The sequence below is a fragment of the Molothrus aeneus genome, chromosome 13 (assembly GCF_037042795.1).
Source record: "Molothrus aeneus isolate 106 chromosome 13, BPBGC_Maene_1.0, whole genome shotgun sequence".
NCBI lineage: Eukaryota > Metazoa > Chordata > Aves > Passeriformes > Icteridae > Molothrus > Molothrus aeneus.
The window spans coordinates 14,565,182-14,577,805 of NC_089658.1; the positions used below are offsets into that span (position 1 = coordinate 14,565,182).

A 12,624-nucleotide genomic window follows, 5' to 3' on the forward strand; every position below is an offset into this window, starting at 1 on the left:
GTCATAAAATGGGCTTTACTTCCTGAGGTTGACCTGAAGTAGGGGAAATGATTTCTAGGAAGTAAAGCCACCACTTTGCTGTATTGTAACCCTGAAATGCACCGGTGTCTGCACTTCTCATGCTGCTGAGACCTGCTTGGTATCCATGGAAGTACCTGAACATGGAAGCTGCACGGTCCTGGTGGGAACCCTGGGTGGTGGAGGAGGTGGATATGGCCAGTGCCATTCACCTGGGCTGGAGAAGGGTGTTAGAGTGGAAGAAAATACAGTTCTTGCACACCACTGTAGTGCCCTAACTGAGGAATTGACTCCTTCTTTTCCAGTTCTAAGGGAATACAAAGGCCTGTGTGGAATAAACAGAAATGCCTGAGAATTGTCCCAAAGCAGATGATTTATTCTTGGAGAGAGAGATGGTGTTAACTCTTTACAGTTTGTAAGCTGAGGCTTGTACTCCTGCCTCTCCAGGTGCCCAGCAACCTTGTCCTTTGAGCTTGGACAGTAAATCCAACTTGGAGCTGAGTGATTTCATGCAACTTTGCCCAAGGTAAAAGTTGCTCTGGGTCTGCTGCAGTTCCTGCTGACCCCCACCTGTGTGCCTGAGATTTGCACAAGTAATTGAACACAATCTGCTGTATTTTCTAGCATCTTCTGTGCTGCATGTCTGAAAGGCAGGTAGTGTGAAGGTACATCATCCATGGTCTGCCCTCGTGGGAAGTGCAGAGGCCAGAGGCAGGCTGGGCCCCCCCTGAAGCGCAGGAGTGAGTTTTGCAGGGATAGCAAGTAACAGGCGTGGGATACGTAGTTTTCCTTTCCCTTGGCCTGTATCTGTTGCAGTTGTTCTCCCACCTCAGAAATACCCTGCGTGGGAACGGTTTGAGCTGCAGACCCTGCAAGGCTGGGCCGGCCCTTGTGTCTGTGTCCAGCTCTGGGCTTCTCTAGCATTAAAACGTATTTTTTGGGGGGAAAAGTAGGTTGCAGTGGTCTAGTTCCAAGGCCATTTTCTGTGCAGGGCTGGAGCTCCGAGGTCTGAAATGGCTGTTTTTGCTCAGCAGCCACCTCCCAGCGCAGGGCTTTGCGCAGCACAACACCCTCGCCTGACGTGGCAGCCATTTTATGGAGATGTCGGAGCACACGAACCAGCATTTTGGCCGGGGGGGGGGGGGGGGAGAGGAGGGAAACGATCGCGTTAGGCACAAACTGCCCCCGGTGCGTGGCGCCGGGAGCAGGGGGGCAGCCCGTTGTGGCTGGGGCAGCGGCGGGGCCGGGGCGGGCGGCGTTGGCCGGCGCTGCCACAAAATGGCTGTTCTTTGTGCCGCACCGCTCGGGCGCCGCGGGAAGCGGCCGCGGGGTTCAAAGGCCGCCCTGCGCCGGCCGCGCCGCCATTGGCTGCGCGCGCCGCGCGGGCCCCCGGGAGCGGAGCGGGCCGGGAGCGGCGGCTGCCGCGGCCTCCCCCCGCTTCCGCTGCTCTGCCGGGCGTGGGCTCGCTCTGCTGGCATTTTAACGGGCTTTCATTTTAATACTGCCAGCTATTTTCAGCAGTCACTTGAAAAGAAGCAGGGCTATTTTTTGCTGCGGATTTTTTATTTTCTTTTTTTTCTTTTTTTTTTAAACTTCAAAAGGAATTGTAGAACGCCATAGTATTCCCGGAACATCTGTCTTTTTTTTTGTCTTTTTTTTTTCTTTTTATAGAAATGTACAGCTTTCAGTATCCTTAAATCACCAAAATTCACTGTTTGCTTTCAGTGTGTATTTTGCAACTGATTTTCTTTCAGCTGAGTAGAAAAATTGAACACATTTGTTAAAATGCTTCAAACTGTGGGTTTCAAGTTTTTATCCGAGTTATTTTTTATCTGTTGTGGCCATGTGCATGTGCCGAGGCTTTCAGTTTCATTTGCACCGCCGCATTCTTCAACAAGGATTTTTTTCTCTCTCTCCCTTTTTAAGCTTTAACCCTTTGTGAAACTGTCCAGAGCCTTTTTTGAAAAGGAAAAATGCTTGATCAGTGCGGGACACAAAGGAGTAATGTGCAAGGAATTCATATGAATCATGATGTAATCTGTGTGCAGCACAAAGGAGATTGTTCTTGTTTTGCTTTGTTACTTCTGTTTCACATTACCCTCGTGAAGGAAGTGTCTCATCTAATTACGCATGCACAATCCTGAGGCTTTCAACTCCTCTGTTCCCTGTTTTGTGATTGCTGCCAGAGATGGATACAGTATATACAGTGCTATAAAAAGAGCTCACCAACTGCAAGAAGCTACATTTAGCTGTAGTTCATTGTCTTCTGGATTGTATTTTTTTTTTAGTTAAATATCTTAAGCTAATTAATCAAATTGCATAGATTCTCTAAAATGCATGCTTTTGCTGAATAAAAATTGGAAAATGGGAATAAAGAGCTCACCTGGGTAATTGTGTAACCCAGTTTGTGTGGCACAGCCTGTGCTGGGGCTGGGGCGTTGCCATGGCTGGGTGCACGTGTGTGCAGGCATGTTCCCAACTCCGGGAGTGCCTCCAGCCAAGGCAAGGTGGTTCAGATGGCAGCCTGGAGCCTGTTCCCCTTTCTGTCGGGTTGATGTTTCACCTGCCGCACTCTGAGGGCCACAGTTGCCCTTATCTGCACCTTCCCCCACTTCCTCCAGCGCTGGAGCCAGCTGCGGCTCGGTGGTGCCGTTTCCAAGAACGCGGATCCCGGCTGTGCCTCGGGAGCAGCGCTGGGGCTGCCATAACCACATTTCTGTGTTCAAACAAACACTTCCACTGGCAGCTTCGACGGGGCTCGGAAGGAGGGCCAGGAAGGCCCTGATCCTTCATTTCAATCTCCCTAACTCCGTATAGGGATAAACCAATTCCTGTCTTTGTGTGTTTCACCCCTCAGAAAGTTGCTCATGGCACTAGCAGGTTACTGAGCTGCCAAACTTGTCTCTGAGGAGTTTTTATACTGGGACACCTCTTAATTCAGGTTTATCAGTGCTGGTGTTGAGGAGCAGGTGAAGTACCTGAGACAGCAAACAGGAGTCTAGGGACTGAACAAGCTTCTGATGCCATGGACTGCCTGCTTTTGAACTTGAGACAGCCCAAGTAAACCTGCTTTGGGTGAGTTTGGCAGCTTACATTGTCATTGCATCTCCTGATACATAACCTGGAGGTGTGTGTTATCTTCTCCATCTTGTTTCAGGTTGCACACCACGATCCCAGCAGGAATTGCAATGTTAAATTAGGCTGCTAAGTTCTGGAGATGGAAAAGGCTTCTAAATCTCTCCTTGCCCCTAGCTGAAATCCAGCTCAGGAAGGAGCTGATAATGACTGGAGAAAGCTTCTGTTCTGCTTTATCTCTCCTCTCCTTCAAGGAAAATAAATACAAATAGCACAGCACTGGGGGAGGGGAAGGCCTGGGTTACCATAATTAGATAGAAGCAGCCTTCCAGCAAAGGATGTGCTGTTCTACTGACATGGTGTCTTACATCAATCTTTCTGGTGTGCTTTTATTAATAGACATGTGCTAAAATGCCATGTGAAGATGCTCTTTCAGTAGGTGCTGGTGTGTATGTAAAGCTCACTTTCACATCCTGTAGAGGAGACTTGAAATGAAAGAAAAAAAGCCCAGAGAAAAAGTTTACCTCTAGTGACTCGCAGTTAAGCTTTTGTAAGCCTGTCACACTGTTAGTGCCTCATTTTTTTAGAGCAGGGAGTATCTTTTGGATATAATGAGCCAAATGTGGCTGATTCTTTCCAAATGTGCAGCAGCTCATTTTACATTACAGCTTGTGTAGCACTGCTGCTAAATTACAATTTTCAATCTTCACCTTCCTTTATATTTACCTGTGGGCTGAGATAACCTACTCTGTACTACATGTGCTTTTCTTACCTTGACTGATAGGGGTTAAAAATTAAAAAGTTTTTAACAGTGATCTCAGATTCCTTTCTGGTACTGTGCTGGAAGTGCTGGCATGGCGTTTGATCTTGGCAGGGCTCAGTTCAGTGTGTCTGCCAGGCTCCACAGACGGGATGGGGTGGGATGCTTAACACTTCATTGCTCACCAACCTTTACCCCGGCTATGAACAAGGGTGTTGCAATGTCAAGAATCCACTGACTCCAGAACACCCGACCTTAGGAAAAAAGCTGTGTTGCAATTAGTTATGTTTCTTGCAAGTGTTATTGTTAGGTATAGATGACTTAATAGAATTGCTAATACGTTAATTATAGGAGTCGTTTGCATCTCTCTGATGGGTAGGAATCTCTATACTTCACTACAGAGTTGTCACCGGTTGAGATTTGAATGCCATGTGCTGTCTGTAAAACTTTAGGCTTACATCTCTTGGTTAAAAACAGATTTTAAGAGTCACTTGGAATAACCCCCTCAGGCCACATCAGGCTCCCTTATTTTGAACTGCACGTCACTTGGAACCATAAAGGAATTTCTGCACCATCGTGGTCCTAAATTTCCATATACACTCCATGTCTTTAATCTGAGACGTTTTAAAGGAAGTTTACAAATGTTAAGGGAGAAAAAGCACCCACTTTTTCAGTACTAATTGTGTGTGCAAACTCCTGCCCTCTCACGCATCCGTGTGTCCTTTGCCAATGGGCTGCACCAGCGTGGAGAGTCCCCTTTGTGCTGCCACTGAGCCTCAGGCTGGCTGTCCATGGGGGACATGGCGCAGCGGGGCTGGAACGGGAAGGGCGGCACAGGGACAGCCCTGCCCGCTGTCGGAGGAAGGGACGCACCCCCGGCTCCTGCTCCTCTCCTTGGCTGGGGCTGAGGAGGAGCTGGGAGCTGCCAGGAGCAGCCGGGCTCCGCCCGCTGCTGTGGGATGTGGAGCCCGGAAATGCTTCGGAAATGCTTGGCTGCCTCCCGGCGAGGGAGAGATGGGCCCTTTCAAACCCTGAGAACTGCAATTGTTCTCCCCTTGCTGTGCAGGGAAAGGGAAGGATGCTGCCTTGGAGATAATCAATGGTGCTCCTTAATCAACCAGACAGGTTTTGACTCCTTTTGTCCTTCTGCTGGTTTTTTTTTTTCTTTTTTTCTCTGTCCCCACTCAACATCCCAAGCATTTTCAGCCTCTGGCTTAAAGATCAGAGGGCTAGAGGGCCAGCTCTCCCCATCATGAATGAATTGCTCTTTTTGCTTGCTTATGCAAACACAACACAGCGTCTTCCTAGTGGAGGAAAAACCCCCACCAGCTTTGGGAAGGTCTGTATCATTCAGGATAGCCCAACGTGCTTTGCTGAGCTGCAGCAGAGCAGTGAGGGATATATTTAGCTCTGCCTTTGGCATTTGGGAGTCCTGTGCTGAGATAAGTAGCAGTGGCCAGAACAGGCTGGAAGTTTGCAGACACAGGTGGATTCTCCATGAGAGCTTCTCACATGCCCGTTTAAGGGGAGTAAAAAAAAAGTTGCTGATCATAAAATGAGGTTAGGGAAATATTTTTATGCTGCTTTGAAAAACTTGTTGATAATCTGGAAGGGCCAGCCCTATACAGTTTGTTGTGCCCCTTTAAAGCTGGCCCAGATTTGGACAAATCATATTTTGAGTATTTAGAGTTGTTTGAGACTCACTCCTAAACAGTATGAGGAGCCTAATTGTGTTTAGAATATTCTAGTTTAAGTTCTTGCTCGAAGATCAATGTGTAAAAGTACCATGCATAGTTATGGAGAGTAGAGGAGCAGGAGTATTTTTCTTCCTTCCCTTCCCCCCATTTCTACTTTTCCCTGCAGGAAATAAACTGGGAAAAGCTCTTTCACCAAATGACCCTTCTTCAAGGCTTCTCACTCAGAAAATCTTTGCCTTGGGAGACAAGCAAGCACCAATCGCTTTTTAGCAGACTCTCAGAATAAAATCAAGGGAACTGAAAAAGCTAGGAATGCATTTATTTATATTCAGTGTCACAATCTGTCCTTTGCTTGGCTCTCCTGCACACTCCATGTGCAGTGTCTCTATGGCCTTGTCTATGATTACTGTGGTATTTGCTCAGTCCTCTGTGCTACTCATATTATCTTCTCTTTATCTAGTGATCTGTAACTAGAACCCATCTTGTGTTCTTCTCCCTGGCTTGTTTAGCCTAAAGGTTAAATTTAGTTTAGTGCCTTTTTACAGCTACCCTGTGACTTGAGTGCACATATCAACATTGATGGTGCTTGTTTGTATTTGCAATATATGTAGCCATTTCATATATATGTTTATATAGAAACAGAGAATGGTTTGGGTTGGAAGGGACCTCAAAGATCATCTCATTCCAGCCTCCCTGCCATAGGCAATGACACCTTCCCCTAGACCAGGCTGCTCAGAGCTCCATCCAACCTGCCTCAAATGCTTCCAGGGAATGGGGCATTCACAACCTGTCTGGGCAACCTGCTCCAGTGCCTTAGCAAGCTCACAGTAAGGAATTTTTTCCTAATATTTAATCTAAACCTGCTTCCTTTCAGTTTGAAGCCATTCCCATGTGTCCTGTCACTACATGTTCTTGTAAATAGTTTCTGTTCATAATAGGGAACATCACATTTGTAGATCAGATATTCAAAGGAAATGTTTAACAGCAGCCAGTCCTCATCTCAGTCGATGTGTTTGCCCTTTCTGTGGTTTGTCACAGTGCTTGTGTGTCCCACAGTTTGTACAGGTCACTTTAGGAAGACAGATCTGTTTAAATAGTTTTAAGTTGGTGGCCTGCACAGGCCTTGCTGCTCTGTGCTTTGGAGTAAATCTCAGGTTGGTTCTGCTGGTGGATGGGAGTGGCAGCTGGCAGCCTGAGCTGAAGAGCTGTGCAGGCTCAGGAGCCCCTCTCAGGTAGAGTTGGCTCTGCCAGACACCCTCGGACTGACCCAGCAGCTCCTCCAACCCTGGGCTGCTCACCCCCTTCTCAGGATCATTGAGATTGGAAAAGACCCCTGAGATCATTGAGTCCAAGCTATTGTTGCATTGTCCACTCTGCAACTCGCCTGCCCTGCCAAGTGCAGTTTATTTCCACTGTTCCTGTTCAGGCTTGGTCCTGCCTGGGCTTAAGCTGGCAGTGACCTGCTGTTTCTCTGGGCTGCCCAGGTGTGGTATCAGGAAGCCCAGCAGGTCCAGCCAGTGCTGGGAACATGGTGAGCAGGGATGGGAGCAGGGAGGGGCTGTGTCCCAGCCACCTGTGCGGGGCATTCTGGTGCCAGTGAGCTGCTGGTGTGCACCTGGGTGTCACTTACCCACAGCACTGGTGACACTGTGGCCAGCAATGCACAGGAGTTCAATATAACAGTTCCTGCTGTCATCCAGCTCCTGATGTTATCCAGCCATGGGATAATCTGCCAAGGTCCTTCTCCAGCCTTCACAGGGTGGTTTGCTGGTGCCGAATCCCTGCAGAGATTGCGAAGCCCAGTGGAATGTTGCTGTTGGGATTCAAACTTGTTTAGATTCAAAACATTCACAACAGTTCTTAAAGCTGGGAGGAGCTTTGCTTGTGGGAGGGTGTTGGGTTATTAATCCTCCTTTATTCCCCTGTCTGAATTCAAGTTCTGTCCCTCAAAAGCCACATTTTAAATGCTGGGGCAGAATGGTCCCAGTTAGAGCCATTCCCCAGTCTGTTCTTGGTTTCACAAATGCATATTGGGGTCATTTTTTCAGCTGTTTCACACCTTCTGGAGGCAGATCTACTGTTAGTTCTTACTGAGAACTTACAAAATGATTTGCTGCTTGCAAAGATGATCCCCTATAAAAGGAAGTCATATGTGAAATATTAAATGCAAAGTCTGGAGGCTTCGGGCATGTGGTAATTGCCTTTTAAACTCAGATGCCTCACTGTAAAGGGTCTTATCACTGCCTTTCAGCTACTTATTTCTTAGAAGGATCATGTTCTTCTTGGTAAGGAATGATTTAGTTTTGCTCCCCTTCAAGTCAGGAGCAGGCTCTTAATTAAACCAGACTTAAAGCCTAAAGTATTTCTTAGAAACCAGAGGAATGTATTTGGCTGAGTCTTTGCAGATCTCAACTTTTTTTTAGGAGTTTCTTCAAAGAAATTGCCAATGGTCCATCTGTTGCTCTCTTTTCATGGTCATGGGTGTTTTTGGAGGAGGGTGGTCTGGCTGAATTGTGATTTTTGTGATAAATAATTATAGCTTATTTCTTACTTTTAGTTTAATTGGAAGTAGGTCTTGTTTGGATGCTAACTCAGGGGTATTAAACCAGGACAAATTCCAGAAATAACTTCTGAAAAGAGGACTTAGGTCTCTAGGTATATACAGTGTTAGGCCTGATTTGATATCTAATGTTGCTAATACATTATATTCTGTTGGCAGGTAGAAATGCTTCCTGATTGTACCAGTGACAGTTAGAAAGGATTCTTTTATGAAAACAGACCTTTCAGTTATTTTTTTTTTTATCTGATCAACATAGAAAAGAAGATAAACACATATTTCGCCTCAATAACAGGTTGTTCCTTAATTAAAAAAAAAAAAATAAATTGCTACAGCCTTCAAAAGGACATAATCACTTCTCATCTGTGTTTCTTTCCTTAGTGGGGGAAGCAGGTGTGCAGGCAAATACCTGCACATATAGATGCGTATGCCACCAGAGAAGTCTCCCTCTTTTCAGATGACACAGTTCACAGCCTGAAAAAAAGAATTAGTGTTCAGACAATGTTGTGGATAAAGCACATGAATTATGGCTCTTAATGTGCAGAGAGCCTGTGTCCCTGTGTCCTTGAAGTAAAGCTTAAGGCTTTGAGGAACAAAGAGCTCCAGAGCGGGAGGAGGACAGTAATTACTGTTCTGCCTCTAAACAAATACTGTCAGAGCTGTCTGGCCTCAGTCTTGCCTGGGCTGTTAAAATTCCTATTCCAGCTATTGCTCAGAAATCTGACTGAAGGAAAAACTGTCTTCATCTTCCATGTGTCCCTGTGGGACACGGGACACCAACATGCCTCAAGCAGAGCCTGATGTTGCCACTTATATTGTGACAGCAGAGGTTTGGATACCCCCGGATCCCCTTCCTTTGTGGAGGCCCGGTGGGATGTTGTCTGCTGAGGCCTGCCCATGGACACCATCTGTCCCCAGAGCTGCTGGAGTGCCATTGCCAGGAGCAGTGTGGCACCACCATGGATCATGTGTGTGGCACCACCATGGATCATGTGTGTGGCACCACCATGGGTTATGTGTGTGGCACCACCACAGGTCATGGCTGTGGCAATGGAGAGCTGTGGTGGACAAAGAGGGAGACTGTTGTAAAGCCCACACAACAAGGGGTGTACTGGGACACTGTGCTTTTGGTTCTCATGGATAACCTCCATCCACGGACAGGGCCTGGGCAGCCTGGGATGGCCGTGGTTCCACCTGAATTTCCAGCCTGCTTGTAGGACACAAATGTGATAACCCTGTTCCCTCAAACCCAGGCTGGGACAGTGAAACAGCAGCCACGGGTGATGGCTGCCCTTGCTGCTTGCGGAAGGGGCTCCTTTTGTGCCCCCTCAGGCTCGGAGGGCCGCGCTCCCCACGGTTCCCCTTCCCCGGGGCAGTGCCAGGGACCCATCCCAGGGTTCCATTCCAGGGACCCATCCCAGGGATCGGGCTCAGCCCCGCGGTCGCAAGATGGCGGCGGAGGGGCGATCACGAAATGGCGGCGGCGGCGCCTGAGGGCGCGCGGGTGCTGCCCCCTGCCCGCCTCGCGGCCCACAGCCGCGGATCCCGGGGTTTGTCCGGCCGGGAGCGGGGCGGGCCGCGGCTGCCTCCGGGCATCCCCAGACGACAACGACCCCTGCGGAGTCGGATGGAAATGTACACGTGCACATGCTTTCTTTGGGTTGTTTTTTTGTTTTTGTTTTATTTTTTTTTTTAATTTTTCTTTGTATTGTTTCTCCCTTGAATCATGAAATCTGAGCAAAGCCTTTCATGTGCTTTGTTACTTTTGTACAAAAGTAGAAAAAAAAAATAAAAAACCTGTTTAATCCCTCTGCAAAGTTTTCCTGACTCTTCTTTCATTAATGTTGTGCCTAAGCAAATCTTTAAATATCACAAACACATCTGGCTGCCAGTGGAAAGCTGACTGGGAAAGGGGTGCTCCTTATTCCAAAAGTTTGTGGCATCATCATTGTGTTTTTGTTTGTGGCAGTGGGGTTTTAATGCTGCCTTGCAGCACACCTGTGTTCCTGACAGAACTTGAATGACACCTATGGTAAGGTGTCCTGAGATTTCAGTTTGGTTTTTTTGGCTCTTAAAATAAAAAATATATATGTTGGGAATGATTGGGAAAAGGTATTTGAATATTTTGGCCAGCTAAAATAGTTTGGCCTCTCATTGTTTTGTTGAGGAGCTTTCATTTAAGGGGATACACTGGGTGTTAACCCATTTTTATATAAAGATATTTAAAAAAAACAAAAAATGGGGGAACTACACCTACTTAATATTCTGCTCTCCCATTATTGGCTTGAGAAATGCAGTCTGCACAGCACTGGTGTAATCCTTTAAAGAGGAGCTGCCCCAACCACAAGCCCATATAAGCTTCTTTCTTCTCCCCTGTTGCTGAATTAATTATTTTTGCAAAAAGCATTATATTTAGCATTGTTCATAGTGTTATGGGCATAGTGTTTTTGATACTGGTCTCTTCCAGAAAGCGAATATCTGGTTTATTTGGAACCACTAGCCTCACTAGGATGGAGTGGAGAGCCGTGCTGGAGCAACTGCTCATCGTTAATATTGGAGGATGGTCTGTGGATGCTGCAGCCCCCACTGTGCCTTTCTCTGCCTCACTCCAAGACACCCAGATCTATCAGGAGAACCTGTGCTGCTGGTACTGCTGATGCTTCTCCTCACCTACCACCACTGCTTTTGTTCTGGTGATGAGCAGGAGATCCTGGACAGGGATTTTTGGGGCTGCACTCTCACTCGTGTTCACTGCCAGTCCTGGGAAGGAATTGCCTCTGCTGCAGAATGCTGGTGTGGGGTGTACACACAGGATCCACACTTGCATTCAGGCTTTTCCAAACTTGTTGTTGTGGCTCAGGATGTGTCTCAGGTTTGCTCCCTTCGTATTTCACAGCTGTGTCAGTGCAGTTAAAATGTAACCTCTTCTTTCTCTACCATTAGTCACTCGGCATCCGAAGAAGCCTCTGGCTCTGACTCTGCAAGCCAGTCTGAAAGTGAGCAGGGCAGCGAGTCAAACAGCAGCTCCGAGTCCTCTGAGAGTCAGTCTGAATCTGAAAGTGAATCAACGGGTTCCAAATCCCAGCAGACCCCTCCTGAAACCAAAGAAAAACCAGCCTCTAAGAAGGAAAGGATAGCAGATGTTAAAAAGGTATTACCCCTGCTGCTCTGCACGGACACGTTACTCCTGTCCCCACCACGGAAGGTCAGGCAGCAGGACCTCAGTGAAGCTGTGCCCAACATCCTGGCCACTTTGCACATGGACCAAACAGCCTCTGACCTCCAGTGTCCCCAGGGGCTGTTTGGGCTGTGTGCTGGAGCCCTGCTGCTGTCACCCTTGAGAGCAGGAGCTGCTGTGTTTGTGGAACAACCCCTGGGTCACCTAGTAGATGGTGGCAGGGCTGACTGGTGTGAATGAGAGGCAGGTGCCTGTCATCAGTACATGATCCTGTCATTTCATCCTCTCCCTCTGTCTTTCCACTCTATCCTGTCTCTCCTCAGAAGCAGTAAAGCCTCTCCATGTGATAAGTACTCAGGAAGAAGGTTTGAAGTTTGTCTAGGGTTTAAAGTTTGAACCACTTTGGTTTTTTTTACCTCACTCTTCCTCTCAAAAAAGCATAGGAAAAACAAACAAAAAAGAACTTCCATTATTTATTAAGTCCAGAACAGAACAGTGCTTCTTTGTTGTGGGTTTTTTCCCCCTGTACCTTCCCAGCTCCTCCCTAGCAATATTCCTCAGATAGTCAAGTTTTCCCTACACTTGCTGTCCAGCAGGAAAAGGGATTGTAGATGTTACTGCTCATGGTATCCCTCTGCACCCCAGGGCAGAAGCTGCACCTCAGGTACCTGCTTTACCTGAGGGATGGAGGCACCTGACTAACACAGGGCAGTGTGTGGTGAGAAAGAGGAGCCCAAATACCATTTGGAGACAGGAACTCAGTGAACTGAGTTCGCTTGGAAGGAGAAAATTCTGGTTAGGTCAGCTTTGTTTGTTTGTTTGTGGTGTGTACCCATCCTGTTGTTCTTAGCCGTGGGTTGCACTGGGCACAGCTTGCTCCTGAGAGTGAGTTTTATGGAGAAAGGTGCTGGGAGTGTAAAGGATAAGGAGGAAGGACAGTGCTTCCAGCCTCTGCTCCCCATGGACATGCCAGGAAGAAGTGAAGGATTTTGTTACCACCTTCTCCCTCCACAAAGCTCCAGGCTGCTGGCTTAGGTAGTGGTTAAATCCTCCAGTGTTTGGACTGGCAAGGGAGGATGAGTTTATAAGACAGTTGTGGTAACACCATATTAAAATCTGTGGTTTATTGTTGATAAGTGGGCACCAAAGGAAGTCTTCTCTCCCTCTGAAGGATTCTAAGAGCATGTCCCCAACAATAAATTTTAACATTATCCTGTGAAGAAGTGCATCCATACCCAGTGTGATAATTAGCACGGGTGAAACATGAAAAGGTCAGGACACCCTTTAATAAGAAAGCCTCTCCCTTCCTTAATTTCTCTGTTAATGGGTGTCTTCCTTA

At 47.4% G+C, this 12,624-nt stretch overlaps 1 protein-coding gene across 4 annotated transcripts in view; it reads left to right on the plus strand.

Annotated features, from left to right (window-relative positions):
- Positions 1-12,624, plus strand: part of CHD2 (chromodomain helicase DNA binding protein 2) — a 100,219-nt gene that overhangs the window by 47,506 nt on the left and 40,089 nt on the right. For all 4 annotated transcript variants that reach the window (XM_066559005.1, XM_066559003.1, XM_066559007.1 and 1 more), the window contains one exon: positions 11,051-11,258. In XM_066559005.1, coding sequence (XP_066415102.1) covers positions 11,051-11,258 — 208 coding nt within the window. The remainder of the gene's footprint in view (positions 1-11,050; positions 11,259-12,624) is intronic.